The sequence below is a fragment of the Papio anubis genome, chromosome 11 (genome assembly GCF_008728515.1).
Source record: "Papio anubis isolate 15944 chromosome 11, Panubis1.0, whole genome shotgun sequence".
Lineage (NCBI taxonomy): Eukaryota > Metazoa > Chordata > Mammalia > Primates > Cercopithecidae > Papio > Papio anubis.
The window spans coordinates 106,430,759-106,454,024 of NC_044986.1; the positions used below are offsets into that span (position 1 = coordinate 106,430,759).

The following is a 23,266-nucleotide window of genomic DNA, read 5'->3' on the forward strand; positions in this document are numbered from 1 at the left end:
GAATTAACTTTTATCAATTCTCTAGGGTTTTCCAGGTATGCCATCATGATAACTTCTTTTCTAATTCTTAATAATTTTTTTCTTATTGGTGACTACCTCCAGTGCAATATGAAATATCAGTTTAACTAGTGGTTATACTTGCTTTGTTTCTAATTTTAATGGAAGTGCTTTTTATGGTTTTCTCTTAAGAAAGGTGCCACATTTAGGAATAGGGAATACAGAGTTTACCACACTTAAAAAATATCCATCAATTTACATTTTCTGTAGTGCCTCTTTTTAAAATATAAAGAATGGATGTTAAATTTTTTCAAAGACTTTTTCACAACTCTGGAGACAATCACAAGAGTTTTCTTTGTTCCTTCGCTTTCAGAAGTCTAATGCCAGCCGAATCCCTTGTCCTCCTGTGTTATTTGGTTCTTTTCCTAGGGGCCATGAACATTTTTTTCTGTATCTTAAAGTTTAATATTTTTACCAGGATATGCATTAGAGTTTTTGGTTTTGTGTTAAAATTTTCAGGTACTTGCTGACTTTTTCAATATGTAAATTCAGGTCTCCTTTCATTTTCTGAAAAAAGTTTACTTGAATTATAGTTCAAATGTGAGTTCTGTTCTACTAGTTTATTTTCCTCTTTAGAGACTCCAATCATATAAATGTTCTTTTTCTTCCATTTTAATTACTTTCTCTTTGATTCTCCTTACTTTATCTAATTTCCATTTCCTTATTTTTCCACTTTTGTTAAAAATTTCTTAATACATTTATATTTGAATATATCATCCTTTGAAAATGATAATTTAATCTTTACTTTTTCAATTTCATTTTTTCCTGGGTTCAAGCAATTAAGTTAATTCAGCCAATTTATTTCCTTGGGTTCAATTGATTCTTACTGTTTTTTTTTTTTTTAACCCATTTTTATACTTAGCCTTTAAAATTTTAAATTAAAGTGTTGCATGTATTTGTTTTCAAATATCCCCAATTGTATGTTTTTTAAAATAATATTTAATTTAGCCTGGAATTGGACTTAAAGGTCTTAATGTATTTTATTTTTTACACCATGTTTCTTTGTTGTTTTTTGGGTGGGGAGAGGAAGTGTTCTAACTGAATTTTATTTTTAACAAAGGCCTTGTATGAATGAAAATTTCATTTGTCTCTTCAATTTATGAAATTTGAGATAGTTTACAAGATTTCCAATTTAAGAGCACCCTCTTCTGTCATTGTAGTAAAATGGAATTTCTTTAATAGATGACAATTTTTTTTTTTTTTTGGTATTTGCTCTATCCTATAAATTGGAGAGTAATTTCTTTTTAGCATGATGAACACATCATATGCTTACTCAGTACTTCTTGCTGCATACACAGGAAATCCCCCACTAATTCTTTTTTGAATGATAGTTTGGGTTATGGTGAGGTCATTTTCTCATATTTCAATACATTTCAAGAATATATTTCAGAGGCCGGGCGCGGTGGCTCAAGCCTGTAATCCCAGCACTTTGGGAGGCCGAGGAGGGCGGATCACGAGGTCAGGAGATCGAGACCATCCTGGCTAACATGGTGAAACCCCGTCTCTACTAAAAATACAAAAAACTAGCCGGGCGTGGTGGCGGGCGCCTGTAGTCCCAGCTACTCGGAGGCTGAGGCAGGAGAATGGCCTGAACCTGGGAGGCGGAGCTTGCAGTGAGCCGAGATCGCGCCACTGCACTCCAGCCTGGGTGACACAGCGCGAGACTCCGTCTCAAAAAAAAAAAAATAAATAAATAAATAAAGAATATATTTCAATCTATTGATGCTTTTCTTTGAAATTTCAGGACTTTACATTCATTCATCATTTATTTTGTGAGCCGCCTACTAAAATAACTCTTGCAATGTCAGGTATACATTACGGACTGGTCATGAAAAGGTACTGAAGATATGACCTTTGTTTTCTTGGCCCATGGTCTTCAAAATTTTTGCCCATGAACTCTCCAAAGGAGTTTTTGAAAAATTTCACAGTCCCTTTAATTTTAAGTCAGAAATTAATGTTTTTCAGGTTAATATTAATAAATTACAAAAGATACAATTTCCAGGTTACTGTAAATGAAACTGACATCACTCTCTTAAATGTAGACGTTGAAAATGTAATTACAATGGTGATTGAATATGCGTCATCTTTCAATACAAAATACCTAAAAGTTTTTAATAGTTAGACATTTTAATTGGGAGCTAAACATCAAATATACATGGACACAAAGAAGGGAACAACAGACACTGGGGCCTGCTTGAGAGTGGAGGGTGGGAGGAGGGTGAGGATAGAACTACTACCTATTGGGTACTATGCTTATTACCTGGGTGATGAAATAATCTGTACACCAAACCTCTGAGACATATAATTTGTTTATGTAACAAACCTACACATGTACCCGTGACCCTACAATAAAAGTTAGTAAATAAGTAAAAAAAAAAAAAAAAATTTAAATGTACCTTTCTTCCTTAAACTAATCTTTTGATTTCTCTTCTCGACATATTTTTATCCTAATCTATTTTATACTTTAAGGTCTTTGATTATATTATTAATTTTTTTCTGTCACAAAATATGAACAATAATTTATTATTATTATTATTATTATTATTATTATTATTGAGACAAGAACCCACTCTGTCACTCAGGCTGGCACGATCACAACTCATTGCAGCCTCTACCTCCCAGGCTCAAGCAATACTCCTGCCTCAGTCTCCCAAAGTACTGAGACCATGAGGGTGAGCCACTGCGCCTGGCCTTTATTTGGATGAAATGCTTTTTATTAACCATGATGTTTTCACGTTGTCACATTTGTCAGAGAGTAATTTAGTTTTGATATTTTGAACAAATTATCAGGTCAGAAATACAAATTCTTGCAAAAGATAAATAAGAATTAATAGCTAGAAAAACTTGCAATGTAATGATGTCAATATATAATGTTACACTTTACAATGTTTCTTTCAGAAAAGCAACTGATCTGTTGTGCTATTGTTATTTATTCCTTTTGTTCCTTTTTTGTGATAGTTTTAAACATTTTTCACTCCCGTTTCATTAATTTACATAACGTGTACTTTGTAAGAAGTCAGCATATTTAACAATTTTTTGATGACCATACTTGTTGGAGGTATCCTTAAAAATGAAAACTAGCAAAAATTTGGGCAAAACAAATTCTGATCATCATAAAGAACAGAATTTTACTGGAAATGCATTTTTTAGATAGATGGGGCTGATTTTCAACAGGTAGTTTTGTAAAACTAATACTCGTAAAATACTGTGGAAAGGGAAGCAAGAGAGGAGAGGAGCCAGAAGGAGGAAAAAGCGACCGTCCCTGGTTGGGCTGGAATCGGCTTCCCAGAAAAAACGTCACCTATGTTGGATCTAAAGGATGAAAAGGCATCCTCTGGGCAAATAGTTAATTAAAAAAGAGAAAGTTCTAGACAGAAGGATCAGTTTATCCAAAGCTTAGAGAAACAGAAGAACATGGCCTGTCAGAAAACTGGTCTTTTAGAACACATGACATTTGCAATGCCTAGGAGATACCCAAATAAAATCTGAATGAGATCTGGCATCGTGTCGCTGGTTAAATGTGGAGTATGGTCTGCTGGTAAGCTGTATTCAAAGTCTACAAATTTTATTCCCAGGTCCAAGGCTAGACAAGATTAGATAGTGAGCAAGTGTAGACAGACAGGACAGAAACTGCAAGCATCGTGTAACATCCCAATATTTAGACAACAGGAAAGAAAAGGAATGGGTGAAGGAGAGTGACAGGCATGGTCAGTGATATCCCAGAAACCAGGTAATGAGAAAGAGCAATCCACGCTAAACACTGCCAAGATGAAAAGGTGAAAAGTAAAGATTATCACTTTATCATAAATTCCAGGTTAAAGTGCCTTTTTAATATGAGGGGTTTCAAATTTACAAGAAGAAAACAACCCCATTAAATAGTGAGTAAAGGACATGAACAGACACTTTTTGAAAGAAGACACACACACAGCCAATAAGCATATGAAAAAAGCCCAACATTACAGATCATTACAAGAATAGAAGTCAAAACCATAGTGACACATCATCTCACACCAGTCAGAATGGCTATTATTAAAAAGTCAAAAAATATCAGATACTAGCCAGGTTGTGGGGAAAAAGGAACATTTATATACTGCTGGTGAAAGTGTAAATTAGTTCAACCATTGTCAAAGTGGTGTGGTGATTCCTCAAAGAGCTAAAAACAGAACTACCACTGGATCCAGCAATCCCATTACTGGGCATATACCCAAAGGAATATAAGTTTTTCTATCATAAAGGCACCTCCACACATATGTTCATTGTAGCACTATTCACAATAGCAACGATGAAGAATCAATCTAACTGCCCATCGATGGTAGACTGGATAAAGGAAATGTGGTATGTATACACCATGGAATACTATGCAGCCTTAAAAAAAGAATTAGATTATGTCCTTTGCAGGAACATGGACGGAGCCAGAGGCCATTATCTTTAGCAAACTAATGCAGGAACAGAAAACCAAATACCACATGTTCTCACTTGTAAGTGTGAGCTAAATGATGAGAACACATGGATGCACAAAGGGCAACAACAGACACTGGAACCTACTGAAGCATGGAGGGTGGGAGGAAAGAGAGGATCAGGCAAAATAAAAAATGAGTACTAGGCTTAGTACCTGGGTGATGGAATAATCTATAGAAAATCCTCTATGACAAGTTTACTTAATAAATATTTGACTCAGTAAATTTTCAATAAATAAAACTACACGTGTAGGTTTGTTACATAAGTAAACTCGTCATGGAGGATTTTGAACCTAAAATAAACCCTGAACCTAAAATAAAGATTAAAATAATATATAAGGGATCTAAGAATTTAAAATTTTGTGTCTGTCTGTGTGTTTGTGGAAAGAAAAGCATATCTAAATGGATACAAACCTTACTACTACAGACTAGGATTTGACTGTCAGGAGTTCTACTTTTTGCCTGATACACTACTGCATGTTTTAAAAAGACTTATGACAACCCACATATATTACTTTTTTAGTTCATAATTTTAAAGAAAGAAAAATTTGAATGAAATGGCTAAGCTATTACAATACGGAAAAAGTTTCAAAAGTCATTTTTTCATACCTACATTCTAGACAGCACTAATTCCAACATTTGTTTGCACTGATGTTCATTATAGTTATTTCACTATTTGTAAAGTACTATTTGCTATCAAAAATAATACTTTAGGACATTTGATTGACTTTCTTAGCAGTAAATTCCTTTCTACATTTTTCTCCATTGACTTCCTTTCTTCTCTCAATTCTCTGTCTCATTTCCCTCACCTTTGAGTTCTCGCATTTGAGAGAAGTTTAGGACTCCACCATCTGGATTTTAATTTTTAAAGTTTATTTAAGACCACCACAAGAATGTAAAGCTCTTTTCTTGCTCTTTCTGGGAGTCCTCTGGCCTAACCGTCAGGATTAAAGAGGACAAAAATCAAACCTCTTTACCATAAGCAGTTGACATTAATTAATATTATTTACTCAGTTGATATTTAGTAAACATTATTTATGGTATAATTCAAACTTCTTTCAGAAAATTTTAGAAATTAATATTATGTATCCTGTTTTCCATCAAGTAATAGTTTCTGATAAATTAATTTCCATGGAAACTGACATGGGGAAAAGTACAATTCTGTTGACATGCTGAGAAATAAATTATGTAAAACATTGAAAGGTAAAACAGTTTCAAGAAACTCATTAGTAGTTACATTTCAACAATGTTAAACTAAAGCAGTGTCTAAATATAGTCCATCATAAAATTTTTGCTATTGTTTTAATTGGTATATTTTTTAATTTTTTTAGGAATAAACTACTTTTTCTAAATTATGTGTATTGATTCAGAAAGAAATAAGGACTCAAACAACTATTAATCATTGTTTTTCAGATACCTTTGTGTGTTTTGTGATGATTTGAGTAGCAACCTTCAATGAGTTTTCTAATAAGGAAAGTGATATATCCATTGGTCTGCTAGCTTATACAGGCATAAACACAAATATAATGAAATATGCATCATTTCTTTTGGAGTTCATGAAACTGTTTTGCACAATTCCCCAAAGGGTGAGAGAAGAAATAAAGCCATCTTTGATATGCAATATAAATATCTCCCCAAAGAAATCACAAGGCCTATTTTTGTTTACTCTTGCTTTGAGCCTGCAAATGTATTTATCTATACCTTAACTTTACTTATAAATACCCACTGCATACACAAGCAAATGATTTTATTTATAAATTAATTTCATCCTTTGTTGTTAAAGAGAAATATGAACTTTGAAATGAAGACAGAAAATACAGACACAAAGTTCATCTGAAATAGATATTCATATCAGAAAAAAATCTTTTAAAAACCTGATAGAAATATTAAATGCAAGGAATAGTATTATTAAAATTATATATTCCACATATAAAATGATGAAAAACATACACAATCATAATAAATAACACATATTTCTCTGAAATGTACTCAGATATTCCTTTACCTTATTCAGACAGATAAATGTAAATATGCCATTATCCACTGTTTTTACATCAATTACTAGCCACCTACTAATTGATGCTCTGTTACAGCAGCCTATAGAAAAATAAGTAAGCCAGCTTCAAAAAATCGTAAAAAAAAAAATTAAACAATGCTTCTTACCGACACATAGGACCATTTTTCTCCACTACACAAGTCCCACCATTTCTGCAGTAATTTAATGGACATTCTAAAAAGAAGCATCACAAAGATGCCAGTTAATTATAAATAGTATTAGGAGAGAGGAGAAGATATCACCATTTGTCATGACATTAAATCTAATAATCTCTGAGAGTAAATTCCTTTCCAGTTGCAAAAAGCAAAAGAATTTCCGTAGGTTACTTTCCTGTACTCCCTTCAAATTTGTCCAGTGGCCCCTGCTGCCCTGAATGTGTTCATGCCCTTCACATGCCTGAATGATGCACAAAAAGAGAAGACTTAAAAAAATTATTTACTTGTTTAATTTTTTAAATTTTTTTAAGCAAAAAATCTGGTCACTATACACTATATATACACATACATACATATGTATGTGTATATATAGTGTGTGTATATAGTGTGTATATATAGTCTGTGTGTGTGCGTATATATATACACACACATATGTACACACACACACACATATATAGTATAGTGACCAGATCAGGGGATTAGGGAAGTTGGCATATCCATCATCTCATAAATTTACTGTTTCTTTGTGTTGAGAACATTCAGTATCCTCCTTGGAACTATTTGAAACTGTATGATATATTATCGTTAACTATAGTCATCTCACAGTGCTTTAGAACACTAGAACTTCTCCCCTGGATTGGGTATCATCCACTTATTTAGAATGTGTCTGCATGACATATTTGTGATGACAATAAAATGTTTTGTTTACTGAAACATTTCTCTAGTTCTACACAACAATCCTCATGTCACGGCAGGCAAAAGCCTTTGATACGTCACTCACTTATGAGCATGCAGATGTCCTACCTCTGCATCCATGATCGATGTCAGTATAACTCAGGTTTGTCCCTGGTCTTCTTATTTCACTGTTTGTGTCACTCCCTAGTTCTAGTTTAACAGGAACATTTATTTTCAAAGGTGGTTTACTTAATAGGTTAAAAAGAAGCTAAATATCTTCATAGAGTAACTACTGGGAGAGTGGTGAGCACATTTAGCTCCTGATGCTGTGTTCATATGAACTGCCTCCTTATACCCTCACGAGACATCTAGACCCACCAAGCCCTGTCAATTCCCCTATTCAGTTAAGACCCAAGTTGTTCCTAGGCTTTTTGTTTTTACTTGACACATTGCAATTGTACATATTTATGGGATATAATTCAACACCTCTCTTGCAGGATACCAGTCCTCCCTTGGTGGGTTACTTTAACTCCAACACTTGATTAAAATTTCCTGTCTTTAATTTTAATTGAATAAACATATTCTGAGCACCCATAAAATGTCTGGCACTGGGCTGGGCACTGGAAATATACTAATAAATAATATAGACATCTTAGTATAGTTGTTAAGACTGAGGGCACAGGAGCCCAGTTGCTCATCTCAGCTCAATTTATTAGCTGAGTAGTATGGGGTAAGGTAGTTAACATCTCTGTGCCTCTATTTGCTTTCTGTAAACAAGGTTAACAAATAATAACTATCTCATAGGTTTGTGAGACTGTTAGAAGAACAACCAGTTCATAGTATGAGTTTAATAAATGTTGACTTTAAAAAGATATACAACCATGGTCCCTGCTCCTACTGTCCTTCCAGATGCAAAAAAAAAAAATAATAATAATAATAATAAAAAAGTGAGTGTGGCATTAAAATGCAGAATGAAATTACTCTATTGGGATGGATGTTCTAAGGGTGATGGGAACACCAAGAAGAGCACTTTGGTCACATTTGGGGAGTAAGAAGAAGCTTTCCAGAGAGAATCAGTAGCCATTTATTTGGGCAGTAGTGGTAGTGTGTGTGTGTCAAGGCGAGCATAAAGACCCAGAGGTCACAGAAGAGGGTGTAGCATGTTTGAGGAACTGAAGACAGTCCAGTCTAGTTGAACTGCTCATAATACAAAGATAGTGTAGAAAAAAGTCAAAGACACACAGTTTTTGGGTCACATCAGCCCAGCCAAGATTTTAAGAAGGGAAGTGCCATGTTTCATGTGTTAGAATTCTGGCTGCAGTGCGTCAAGTCAAGAGAAAGACCAAGCCTAAAATTTGAGAGCCCCATTAAGAGTTTTTTTGTAATAAACTAGCAAAAATATAATGGTTGCCTGAATTAAAGGATTAGGATGGGTTTGGGGGTAGAAAGTTGTTGACCTTTTAAGAGATATTTAAATATTAGGATTGAAACATCTTGGTGACTATTTGGAAGAGTCAAGGATAATGTCCACCTTTCTGGCTGGGTCACTGGCTAGTTGGTGGTTTCATTCACTTAGGAGGATTTATGGGGAATTAAGATTTTTAAAGGAAAAGATAATGTTATGTTTTAAGTGCATAAGGGGCATCCAAGTGGAAGTGACCTGACCTGTGGGCATTGGAATTTGCAGGTCTCAACCTCAGATGAAATATTTAATATGAAGTAGAGATATAGATTTGAGGCTTTTCTTCAGATATTTTTCTCTGCCTTTTAGATAGCATCACTGTTCGGAGTTTTTCCTCAAGTCATTTTGAAATCATTGTTTCTGGTACTATAGGGTCAGATAGATAATGTTCCTTGTCTTTGATAAGCCCAATCTTAGCAGAGACAGAGAAAACAATGACTAGAACAGAGAAATGATGATAATCATGAAGGATAGTGAGAAAATAGAGAACTAGAAATTTTATGTAAGCAATACGTGTTGAAGTAAAACAAGGGAAGGGTGGCATGAGAGAGTAGACTGTTAAGCAGTGATAAGGTTCGGTTTTGTTTCCCCATCCAAATCTTATATCAAACTGTGATCCCCAGTGTTGGACGTGGGGCCTAGTGGGAGGTGACTGGATCATGGGAGTGGTTTCTAATAGTTTAGCACCATCCCCCTGGTGCTGTCTCATGGTGGAGTTCTCATGAGATCTGGTTGTTTGAAAGTATTTAGCACTTCCCCCTTCTCTCTCCCTCTCCTGCCAGCCATGTGTATGTGCTTGCTTTGCCTTTGCCTTCCATCATGATTGTAAGTTTCCTGAAGCCAGCTTAGAAGCAGAATCCTGTCTAACCTGAAGAACCATGAGCCAATTAAACCTCTTCTTCTTTTTTTTTTTTTCCAAATAAACTACCCATTCTCAGGTATGCCTTTATAGCAGTGTGAGAATGGGCTAATAAAGGCAGTCACTGCACACTAGAGAAGGGATAGCAGGCATTAAGAAAGAGGAAAGCAAGGAAGGAGGGAAGTTGCAGTTGAGGACCAAAACTGAAATATATCTTGAGTCTGGCATCATTTTTGGTTTCCAAAAAAAACCCAGCAATTTGTTTTCCCAGGAATGTATTTCCCATCTTGCCCTCCCTTAGTCCTCCTTATTTAACTAATTACATAAAACAGGGGAGTAACGTGCCGAAGATGAGAGTAAGGAGCTCCGTCCCTCAGGACTGGGTAGCATGCTCCACTGAACAGAACAGACATGAGATCTCCTTTACAAATAAACAATTTGCTGATTTGACTGAACAATAACCACCAATATGACAAAGCATAAATTGGTATAAACCTTGTTAGATAAGCTGTTTTATGGTGATTTTTGATCTTAGGTATAATTTCAGTCTTCCTCAAATATGGATTTTGTTTTATTGAAAAATGAGAACAGTGTTGGAGACTGCAGAGTATCAGAAAACAAACAGCACAGCAGAGCTGCTCATTTTGGGGTGGGTCATTCTTATTTAAATTGATTACAGAAAATGAAACATAAGCTTGCTTTACATCAGAATGATTCTGTGTGAATCTAAACATGCATTTTTGTGCTGTATAGTGGAGCACGGTCCAAAGAACACAGATGTCCACTGGAAACAGAGGTGAGTCCTATTGTTTTGCAGGGCAGAAAACTCATAGGTTGTCTCTGTGATAAGATTTTATAACTTTCTGCTTTAGACCCAGGTTCTTTAGCCATAATACAGAAAGACACAGCACCAAGTATTTTCAGCTTTGATTTACTCAAAACAATTTTAAGCAGAGAGCAAATGAAATGGGGAAGGAGATGGATATGGCTAATTAGCCATGAAGAGGCTGAGTATTTCCAGGAGATAAGTAGATATAATTCCCAATATGGGAACTGGGAATATATGGGGCAATATTACCATTAGCAGAGGTTTCCAATCTTTAGCCACAGCACTGTCTCTCTGGCTTGTAGCACTTTGTGTTGGTTATTATGAATATGTGTCTGGAGGCCAATACAACTGACAACTGGTTACACAGAAATATCATTCTGGGTATTTCACATTGAATCCCAAAGAGGAACACACATATAAAAACAATAGTAACTTTTAAGCTTAAATAGAAATAATTTGCAAGTAAGCCTCCATTTTTCCCCCTTAATGTACATAGAGACTAGGGAAGTGACAGGTGCTATATACTAGTTTTCTGGGAAGATTGATACCACATGAATCCTGGGGCTCCCTGATGATACCTGGCTCAGTCATTTAAGAGTTATGGGACTTTGAGCTAGGTACTCTAAATATAAGATTCTTCATGTAGAGGCCGGGTGCGGTGGCTCACGCCTATAATCCCAGCACTTTGGGAGGCTGAGACGGGCGGATCACGAGGTCAGGAGATCGAGACCATCCTGACCTCGTGATCCGCCCGTCTCTACTAAAAATACAAAAAATTAGCTGGGCGTGGTGGCGGGCGCCTGTAGTCCCAGCTACTCGGGAGGCTGAGGCAGGAGAATGGTGTGAACCCAGGAGGCAGAGCTTGCAGTGAGCCAACATGGCGCCACTGCACTCCAGCCTGGGCAACAGAGCAAGACTCCGTCTCAAAAAAAAAAAAAAAAAAAAAAAAAAAAGGTTCTTCATGTAGAAATATGTATGATATCACTTCCTTATAGGACTGCTAGGAAGGTTAAATTAAATTTGTTAGCATTTTTATACTAGTGAATGATGTGTATAAGGTATTAAATAATTGTTCTCAATCATCTTTCGATATTGGGGGGAGTATTTCCATTGCCTATGAAACCTAGTTTCCTTGACATTGCTCTCTCCATCTTCTTCTTCTTCTCTTCCTTTTATTCCTTTGTGGTTATAATCACCATCACCACTACCATTTATATAAGGCCTACTATGTGTCAGGGACTGGCATAAGAGTTTTACATGTGTTATCTCACTTAGTCCTCATAACATTGTGTCTTATATACCACAATTATCCTCATTTTGCAGAGGAGGAAAGTGAGGCCTCGAGTGGTTCATACAACTTACTTGAGTTAATAGCAAAGAAGCATCTGAACTAGAACTAAACCCTGTCTTCTGACTCCAAACCTGTTAGAGTAAAAATGTCAAATGATTAGTTATTTAGCTCAGAATTTCTACAACTGCTTGCAGTTTTTGATGCTGTGGGCATACGAACCCCTTTGAATCACGTGGCATTTATGTACTGTCCCAGATAAGTATGCATATACACAATTATTTGCACATAGTTTGAAGAGATATATACACCCTAGGAGTCCACCCGAAGATTTTGTGCAACAAACCAAGTCCCAGAGGGAAGAGATTATTTTCTTTATCTTGAAATCCTGGCACAGGGACTACAGGAAAATCTATCAAGCCTCAAAAGTTGATATCATAGAAGCAGAGAATAGAACAGGACTTACTAGTGACTGGAGAGGGGAGGAAAAGGACAGGCAGAGGTTGGCCAATGGGTACAAAGTTACTACTAGATAGAAGGAACAAGTTTTGGTGTTCTATTGCACAGTAGGGTAATGGGTGAATATTAAGATATTGTATATTACAAAATGGCTAGGAGAGAGGCTCTTCAATGTTCTTACCACAAAGAAATAATTAATGCATGAGGTGATGGATAAGCTAACCACCTTGATTTGATCATTATACAAAACATATGCACTGAAACGTCAAATTGTACCCCATAAATATGTACAATTATGATGTGTCAATTAAAAAATGAAAATAATAATAACAAACAAACTTGAAGTAGCTCCACAGTACTTGCCTGAGAAGTGATTGCATTTGTTTTGTTTGGTTTTTAAATACTTCTGAAACTTTATTAAGCTGTATCATCATCATCGTCATCATCATCATCATCACCACCACCATTGTCAGTGTTTTTATGTATAGTATTATATTTATAATGTCCCATCCTACAATTTTACATTTTTAGTGTCCTTTCCTAATTCTCCTTCAAATGAATGATTATCATAATTATAGTTTCACCTTAGCATAAGCTTTATTAACCTCTACTACCGCAGATGACTAGAAAAACACTTTCAGTTTAGATTTAGCCAGACAAATACTGGCCGATAATTTCTGGTTGCAAAGCAACCAAAACTGGAAAATAATATACTTTCATAATGTAAGTTAGGCATGAACAGGATTCATTGAAATATGTGTAGCCTGCAACATTTATACAGTGCCCGACCTTAATATTCTTGTTTATGACTTAAACCTCAAGGTGGGTGAGGCCAGATTCTGATCGTGGTGAGACCACTATGGGAATTATTCAATACTATAAAGATTGGGTTCACAAAAGCCTATAAATGCTGACCTTAAAAGAATATAATGTTGGAAAGAAAGAGTAATGTGTAATGTAGATTGACAAATCTTTAGTGTGGATCAGGCTTGAAGACATCTTTAAAACAGAAGCTTGGCTTTATTATACTTGATTGACAGGCCAAAAAGCATACAACATGTAAATAGATAAAACATAATATAATAGGGATTTTATTTCTGAAAACTGTATTTCACTAGTTCTTTATTTTACTCTAACCCAATAGCTGTGTCAACATGACCTACACTTTGGAAGTGAACTGTAAACATGACTGGTGACTGATGAAAAGAGACGGACAACAAAAATGTGTTCTATAGTACTACTTGCAGAGTGTCTGTTGCTGGGTATGAATGAAAAGTATTCTGTTTCTCTGATCCCACTTTTAAAAGTAGACTATATCAAAGAAGCTAACAAATTATAACATATTATATTTGTGCTCATATAGGACCATGCTGAAGATAATCTCATCTTTATGTAAATAAGTTTGGGTCTGGCATAAATACTGTCTCTTACTAGTGTCAAATAATGGAGCTATTCAGTAATGGCTTTCTTACTTTCTGTAAAGAAAATAATACTGGTATCTTATCTGAAGTACATGCATTCTGAGTGCAGAAAAAGTGACAAAGAGTATCCATCTTTGCACATTTTATGGGGCCAGATTTGGCCACTTTTTCATTTGCTTTTGCACTCATAAAGTGCAGTGCTGTGTGAGTATTCACTTCCAGCATTATAAAAAAAAAAAGACGTTTCCACAATGTGATTTGATTACAATTATCATGCTTCTACCACAGATCTCATAATGTTCTCCTCTCTTGAAAGATACAGAGTATTTTCTTAACTAGTTTTGATATAAAATATTTCCAACTTATTTAGGAAATTTCACTGAATATATCTCTATCATTAATGTATATTATCCTTTAGTTAGGACAAAATCATGTTGCCTTTAATGGTCTGTTATTTTATATGTCACCTATGTGAAATAAAAAAATCATTTACTCAGGAGAGATGTTAACAAGGGGCTACAATAAATCAGAAAATTTTAAAGCAGCTTTGATAAAAGTATACTGACAGATATATACTGTCAGTTCTTATGCTGTATAAATGTTCCAAGATCAGAAGAAAAAAAAAAGTTTAGAAGTCAAACTAAGGTTTAATAAATTTAGTTTTAAATATGTAACTAGATTATGCAAATAGAAAACTCTTACAAAGAAGTGGATAAAAGAAGACCACAATTTAAAAATAAAATAATAGCACTAGATTGTATAGGGTTTCTTTATTATAGAAACCAAGCAATTTTCAGAGGAGAGATTATTAAATGCTAATAATCTTAAATTACATTGTGTTAAAATTACATATTTGATTTTTCTTTTCTTATCAAATATTGCGTAGATCTAGCATGAGCCCATTATATGTTTATAATTTTTAGCAATGTAGCAATTAATGTCAACATTCTTTCTGCCCCCAAACCAAGAATAGAAATCCAATTATTTCATGCTTGCCATTATTTAGAACCTCAAGTTTTAATATTTTCATTGTGTGCAGGTTAAGTTTCTGGTTCATATCACAAGAATATTTTAATGGAACTGGGGTACCTGAGCAGCTGGACTCATCAAGCTGAAAATCCATGCAGTCGGCAAAACCATCACAGCGCTGGTGGGCTGGGATACAGCTATTAGAGGAGGCACATACCAGAGCTCCATTAGAACAGCTCTTGTTGGCTGCAAACAAAAAGAATAATGATCAGGGATGCAAGCATTTTTTTTTTTGTCCCAGTGAATTATCACAACAAAATAATATGTAACAGTTTATTATATTACTCTTTTTTAAAATTATACTTTAAGTTCTAGGGTACATGTACACAACATACAGGTTTATTACATATGTATACATGTGCCATGTTGGTGTGCTGCACCCATTAACTTGTCATTTACATTAGGTATATCTCCTAATGGTATCCTTCTCCCTCCCCCCACCCCACAACAGGCCCCGGTGTGTGATGCTCCCCTTCTTGTGTCCAAGTGTTCTCATTGTTCAATTCCCACCTATGAGTGAGAGCATGCAGTGTTCGGTTTTTTGTCCTTGTGATAGTTTGCTGAGAATGATGGTTTCCAGCTTCATCCATGTCCCTACAAAGGACACAAACTCATCCTTTTTTATGGCTGCATAGTATTCCATGGTACATATGTGCCACATTTTCTTAATCTAGTCTATTATTGATGGACATTTGTGTTGGTTCCAAGCCTTTGCTATTGTGAATACTGCCGCAATAAACATACGTGTACATGTGTCTTTATAGCAACATGATTTATAATTGTTTGGGTATATACCCAGTAATGGGATGGCTGGGTCAAATGGTATTTCTAGTTCTAGATCCTTGAGGAATCGCCACACTGTCTTCCACAATGGTTGAACTAGTTTACAGTCCCACCAACAGTGTCAAAGTATTCCTATTTCTCCACATCCTCTCTAGCACCTGTTGTTTCCTGACTTTTTAATGATCGCCATTCTAACTGGTATGAGATAGTATCTAGGAATCCAACTTACAAGGGATGTGAAGGACCTCTTCAAGGAGAACTACAAACCACTGCTCAACAAAATAAAAGAGGATACAAACAAATGGAAGAACATCCCATGCTCATGGATAGGAAGAATCAATATCGTGAAAATGGCCATACTGCCCAAGGTAATTTATAGATTAAATGCCATCCCCATTAAGCTACCAATGACTTTCTTCACAGAATTGGAAAGAACTACTTTAAAGCTCATATGGAACCAAAAAAGAGCCCGCATTGCCAAGACAGTCCTAAGCCAAAAGAACAAAGCTGGAGATACCATGCTACCTGACTTCGAACTATACTACACAGCTACAGTAACCAAAACAGCATAGTACAGGTACCAAAACAGAGATATAGACCAAGGGAACAGAACAGAGCCCTCAGAAATAATACCACACATCTACAGCCATCTGATCTTTGACAAACCTGACAAAAAACAAGAAATGGGGAAAAGATTCCCTATTTAATAAATGGTGCTGGGAAAACTGGCTAGCCATACGTAGAAAGCTGAAACTGGATCCCTTCCTTACACCTTATACAAAAATTAATTCAAGATGGATTAAAGACTTAAATGTTAGACCTAAAACCATAAAAACCCTAGAAGAAAACCTAGGGAATACCATTCAGGACATAGGCATGGGCAAGGACTTCAGGTCTAAAACACCAAAAGCAATGGCAACAAAAGCCAAAACTGACAAATGGGATCTAATTAAACTAAAGAGCTTCTGCACAGCAAAAGAAAACTACCGTCAGAGTGAATAGGCAACCTACAGAATGGGAGAAAATTTTTGCAATCTATTCATCTGACAAAGAGCTAATATCCAGAACCTACAAAGAACTCAAACAAATTTACAAGAAAAAAACAAACAACACCATCAAAAAGTGGGCAAAGGATATGAACAGACACTTCTCAAAAGATGACATTTATGCAGCCAACAGACACATGAAAAAATGCTCATCATCACTGGCTACCAGAGAAATGCAAATATTATGTTACTCTTGATGTTTTTCTAGTCTGCTATTCTGGAACACAGTTCTTTTTGAAGAATATTTCAAATGCATTAACTTAAAAATTTCTGGAAGGAAAACCACATTTGCTTGTAGAATCACTTCCCAGATGTGCACTCTTAGGGACTGAATTGTGTCCTCACCTCAACGTTCATATCTTGAAACCCTAACCCGCAAAAGGACTGTATTTACAGATAGGAGCTTTAAGAAGGTAATGAAGGTTTTAAGAAGAGAGAGACATCAGGGATGCACTTATATTGAGGAAAGGCTATGTGAAGACATAGTAAAAAGGTGGCCATCTGCAAGCCAATGAGAGAGGCCTTAGGAGACACCAAACCTGCCTACATGTTGATCTTGGACTTTTAGTCTCCAGAAGTTTGAGAAAATAAATTCCTATTGTTTTAGCTATCCTGTGTGTGTTATTTTCTTATGGCAGCCTGTGCTGACTAATACATGCATTACGTAGTGTTACACATGTCATCAAATGCATTGCATGAAATGCAAGCAGACACTGATCTGACTTCAATAGGCAAACATTTTAATAGCTGAGAGATGCTATTGCTCATAAGACTTCGGTTGTTTCAGAAAAGTGTCCTTATTGATGCTCATCGCATTGATGCCTATTCAATGGCTATCTAGTCTTGCAAAGCACTTTACCTTTCTTGTATGCAACTTGATTAATTTAATGATATCTGATTTGTCTATTAGGAAGCTCAGTTTTCAGTTCTAAAATTGTACTATGTTCTTCCTTTCTTTAGGATTACAACTTCCTAGAAAGAAGAGGCTGTGGTTGGCATTGAGTTAGAGCTAAATGAGAACTTCTCATTTCAGGCTGCCATCGAGTGTGAAATATGGTTCCTCTGTTTTCCTGCTTGCTTCAGGACCTGGAAGGTAAGAATTCCGGGTTGCAGGCCTGATCCCTTTTGTGGTTCTACTCTGGTTCTGGTCTGTGCCAGTGTTGATGTCCATCTTGTTTCTCAGAGTATTTAATGGGATAACTCTACTATCTAGCATTGTGATGTGTCTGGAGCAGAGGGAATGTGTCAAAGCATGAACTTACTGCACTATTTTGTCAGAAAGTCTGGATAGATTTCAAAAGCTCTAAATAATAATGGTATTGATCTATTCTTGTTTTCTAACCCTGCTCCTCTGAGTACCAGGGTTCAGCAGAAATATGTCAAAGGCAGCAGTAGATAGTCAGAACTGTCTCGCACTTAACCCAGGTTCAACAAGAACAGCATTGTTTTCCTCTGCTTTACTTAATGGTATCATATACAACTTCTCATTTGAACATTTTACTCCAAACCTGCTACTAAAAGTTTAAAGATGATTAGTCTGAAAAATTCCTTGCACATGAATAAAGACAATGAAGTTACAACCTTTTCAAAGTAAATTATTTAAAGAACCCAAGAATAAATGTCCCCATGTATGGTTCTTATACAGATATTGCCAGTTCTTTCATAAATTATTTTTTTCTTCAAGTATAATTATGGGTTGGAACACATAATTTATTTTATGTATCACAGATAATTGACACAATTAATTTTGAAAATGGCCCATTAAAATATATTTTAAAGTTGTACATAAAAAATCGTGTTTTTAAGAATATGTATCTCCATTGACTGAAAATGCTGACTCTGAAAAATTTAGGCAATATTCTTTATTGAGCAATTCTTCCTGAGGTGCTAGACTATGAATTCACACCAAAAAATATTGAGCTTCCACCATATGTAACACAGTGTCTTAGAACTTAGAATGTAGAGTTCAGGGCAGAAATTTAAAAATGAATGACCAGAATCATACATGGTGATGACAAGAGAACAACAATACAGGAGTGATAAATAGCTCAAAACAATAAGAAAAGAAATTCCGTGAGGTGAAATTTAGTAGGCAAAGCATTGCTGTAGAGAAGCATTTATAAAAACGAAAATTCCTTTAGCATACAGAGATCTATAAAAGCTGAAGGTTAAGATCAGAATCTTTAAACATATTTTAAATTTTAATATTTCTAGAGAAAAGCCATTTAGTAAAGTAGGAATAAAGTCTATAGATGGAAAATCAATAAGCTTTCTATTGGTTCAGTGAGTACAGCAGGTCGCTTTTGACTAGGGAGGTTGGATAAGGAAGTAGTACAGATAACCCAAAAAAAAAAAAAAAAAAAGCTGGTCCAGGCACAGTGGCTCACCCCTGCAATCCCAGCACTTTGGGAGGCCAAGGTGGGTAGATCACATGAAGTCAGGAGTTCGAGACCAACCTGGCTAACACGGTGAAACCCTGTCTCTACTAAAAATAAAAATAAAAATAAAAGAAAATAAAATAAAAATAGCCAGGATTGGTGGCTTGTGACTGTAGTCCCAGCTACTTGGGAGGCTGAGGAAGGAGAATTGCTTGAACCTGGGAGGTGGAAGTTGCAGTGAGCCAAGATTGTGCCACTGCACTCCACCCTGGGAACACAGCAAGATTCTGTAAAACAAAACAAAACAAACAAACAAAAAGCTGTAATCAAATGGCAGAAATTGTCTAGGGTTTCAGGAGAAGACTGATCTTCAGCATTCCCAAACGTTTAAATCATTTTAGGATATACATAGACAAGATAAATTACATTGCAAACCAAGTAAATTAGGAAATAATAATCTTCAAACTCTTATAAGATAAACTCTTAAAGCAAAATCTTATAAGATAATGTTTGTTAAAAATGAAGAAGTACGTAGGCATTTCTCAGTGATATGGTAGGCTCAGTTCCAGATAACCATAATAAAGCTAATGTTACATTAATACAAGTCACATAAAATTGTTCTTTTCCAGCGCATATAAATGTTATGTCTGCACTATACCTTAGCCAATTAAATGTGCAACAGCCTAATGTCTAACAAAATAATAACTAGAAAATATTTAGTTTTTAGTTAAGCCAGACATTGACTTCTCCTCTCTAGCTGTGGAAGTCCTACATGGCATCTTTTTCCAATAGAAGGCTGTTTCATTGACACTGAAGATCTGTTGTGCAGCATAGCCACCTTCATCAGTGATTTTAGCTAGATCTAGATAACTTGGTACAGCTTCTCCATCTCAGCATTTGGTGACTCATCTTGTACTTTCATGTTATGGTGATGGCTTCTTTCCTTCAACTTCATAAACCAACCGTGCTATCTTCCAGCTTTTCCTCCAAAGCTTCCTCACCTCTCTCAGACTTCATAGAATTAAAGATAGCTAGAACTTTGCTCTAGATTAGGCTGGAGCAGAGGGAATGTGTCAAAGAATGAATCCACTACACCATTTTGTCAGAAAGTCTGGATAGATTTCAAAAGCACTAAATAATAGTGGTATCAATCTATTCTTTTCTTCTAACCCTGCTCCTCTGAGTTCCAGGGTTCAGCAGGAATATGTCAAAACTTTCTCCATATCCACAATAAGGCTGTTTTGCTTTCCTATCATTTGTGTATTCACTGGAATAGTGTTCAAGACTACTCCAGTGTTCACTGGAGGAGCCTTCAAGAATTTTTCCTTCACATTCACAACTTGGCTGTTTGGAGAAAAAGGGCCAGTTTTCAGCCTATCTTGGTGTTCAACATGCGTTACTCACTAATAATCATTTCTAGCTTTTGATTTAAAGTGAGAGATCTGCATTTTCTCCTTTCACTTGAACACTTAGGAGCTATTGTAGTTGGCCTAACTGCAATATTGTTCAGCCTCAGGGAACGGGGAGACCCAAAGAGAGGAAGAGACAAATGGGGGAATGGTTGATTGGTGGAGCAGTCAGAACATACACGACATGTATCAATTAAATTTACCATCTTATATGGGCATGGTTCACGGCACCGCAGGACAATTACAATAGTAACATCAAAGATCACTGATCGCAGATCACCAAAACAGATATAATAGTCATGAAGAAGTTTGAAATATTGTGAGAATCACTAAAATGGGATACAGACATGATATGAGCACATACTGTTAGAAAACTGGCACTGATAGACTTGCAGGATGCAAGGATGAAGAGCTTCAATTTGTAAAAAATGCAACATCTGTGAAGCGCAATTAAGCAATACACAATAAAACAAGGTGTGCCTGTTTATTTTATTTTGTATGCACACAAAAATGTGTATATATGTATCTGATATATATGTGTGTGTATATATACACATATTTTGTGTGTGCATATATATTTTTATCATCATTGTTTTTCATTGCAAAAAGCTGAGAGATAATATAAGATCATAGTTTTAAGGTTTTAAACAATATAATATATTAACATTTGTATACAAATATGGCAGATACTACTCATCTTCTTGAAAACATATATTTTGAACCCTTCCTCTATGGGAGATAGGAATTTATCCATATTTCTTCATCCAATTTCTAATGTGACTGGTAACTTGTTTTCAAATTGACTGTATAATAACGAGCTCTAACTTGTAAATGATATAAGTTCACAACTTTGGCACAAATGCAGTTGAAACACATTAAAAAATCAGAAAATAAATGGTTTCAATATAAAAAGTTTTACTTTTGTCTTAGAAAGTTAACAGTTTAGATAGTTAAAAACTGACTTTGGCTTCATGAAATTTATAAACAAAATATTAGTTTCTGTTGCATTTTAAATAGCATTAACATTATATTTAATATTCATAAATTTTCTTTTAACAGTAGGTGGCAAATAAATTATGAATGCATCTAATATTTATTGGCATCCATAAGGCAAATAACATTGTACTGAATATAGGAAAATAATCTGAGCCATTTACTTTCTATTTTTCCTTCTTTATTAATATATGTACGACATAGAATAATTCCAATATTAAGCCAAAAAATTCATACATAAAATTCTTAGAAAACTTGGGTTTCAAAATGCTTCCATGAATAATATCTATTTTTTGGTACATTCTCTTTCAGACATTGTATTTTAAAATCTGTAAAATACTTATTTGGCTGAGCACAGTGACTCACACCTGTAATCCCAAAACTTTGGGAGACCAAGGCGGCAGGATCACTTGAGCCCAGAAGCTTGAAACCAGCCTGAGCCACCTAGCAAGACCCTACCTATACAAATTTTGTTTTAAAAAATTAGCTAGACATGGTGGAGCATGCCTGTGCTGCTTGGGAGACTGAGATGGCGGGATTACTTGAGCCTGGGAGGGCAAGGCTGCAGTGATTTACAATTGTGCCACTGCACTCCAACCTGGGGAAAAGAGTGAGACTCGGTCTTAAAAACAAACAAACAAACAAACAAACAAAAATAGTTATTACATTTCTCATCCTAGAAATTGGTATTCTTTCTTACCAAAATAGGCTAAGTAACACAGGGCATTTTGTGCCACATACCTCATGTACTTCTCCTGATCTATTCTCCACCTTCTCTCCCCATCTGGGCCCTGGAAGGCTGGACAATAAGGATACATTAATAAGCCTTTTAAACTTCTGGTGTATGATTGGATTTGGCCAATGGGTAACACCACCAGCAGATTAATAAGGAGCGAAGAGACCCTTTGAGATCAGCATGGACTAACTGCTTCCCTTAACTAAACATCTTACCATGTACTCCCTCCTCACTCTAGGCTCAGGTAACTGAACCTCTTCTCACACTCTTTGGTCTGTAGGTGATAAAAGCCCTCACTCTTACTATCCCTTATGGCTTTGCTATGCATACTATTTGTCTAATAAACAATCCCCTTATTAATATTTTTTCAACTTATGCAATATCAATAACTATTTCTTGCCAGGATATTGACTGACACAACGGCTGATGAAATCTTGAAACTCTCCTGGTGAATAGAAGATGGCTATCAGAGGAATATCAGTGAAAAGAGTGTTTCTAGTTTTGTGCTGTTCTTCCATATAATTAACCATGTTTCTTCTTTCTTTTCTTTTTTTAGGGAAAGGAGATATGTTTGATAAAAACTATACTGCTTCAGTCCATGAAAAATTAATGTTTCCAGTGGAAAGACAATATTCAAATATGAAGTGTTTTTAAATGTTGAACTCACAGGTTTATCTAAACATTTCTAATACTAGAAAATTTATTTCTGCAAAAATAAAGACCTGTAAATATCTATTATTATTGACTTCCCTGTCTAAAATTGTAAACATCTCCAAATCTTTAGTCCTACAACATTTAAACATGAGAAAGCCACAGAAAACAAAGAAACCAATTCTTTTTTCCTGCATTCCACTCCAATTACGACTTCTTGAAAGAGTTATCTACAATTGATTTCCCTCTTTGACATTTCCCATTTGCTCTTAAAAAAGAGTAGCTTCAGAATTCTGCCCTTCCACTCCATAAAAAGTTCTCTCTCCAAAATCATCAAAAACCACTTTTTTGGCTTTTTCCAATTTATGTTTTTTAGGCCCTCTCTTATTTGATCTCTCAGAAACATTTCAACCTGTGAAGATTTTGAAACTAAAGGATTTTTGCCTTTAAGATCCTCAGTCTCTTGTGACCCCACTATATCTAGGACCACATCTTCTCAGTGTCTTCAATGTCTGCTTTTTTC

The 23,266-nt window shown here is 35.5% G+C and overlaps 1 protein-coding gene across 1 annotated transcript in view; it reads right to left on the reverse strand.

Moving 5' to 3' along the window:
* Window positions 1-23,266, reverse strand: part of MALRD1 (MAM and LDL receptor class A domain containing 1) — a 682,023-nt gene that overhangs the window by 105,149 nt on the left and 553,608 nt on the right. The window contains exons 35-36 of the mRNA XM_031652710.1: window positions 14,808-14,933; window positions 6,678-6,744 (exon numbers count right to left, since the gene is read on the reverse strand). Coding sequence (XP_031508570.1) covers window positions 6,678-6,744; window positions 14,808-14,933 — 193 coding nt within the window. The remainder of the gene's footprint in view (window positions 1-6,677; window positions 6,745-14,807; window positions 14,934-23,266) is intronic.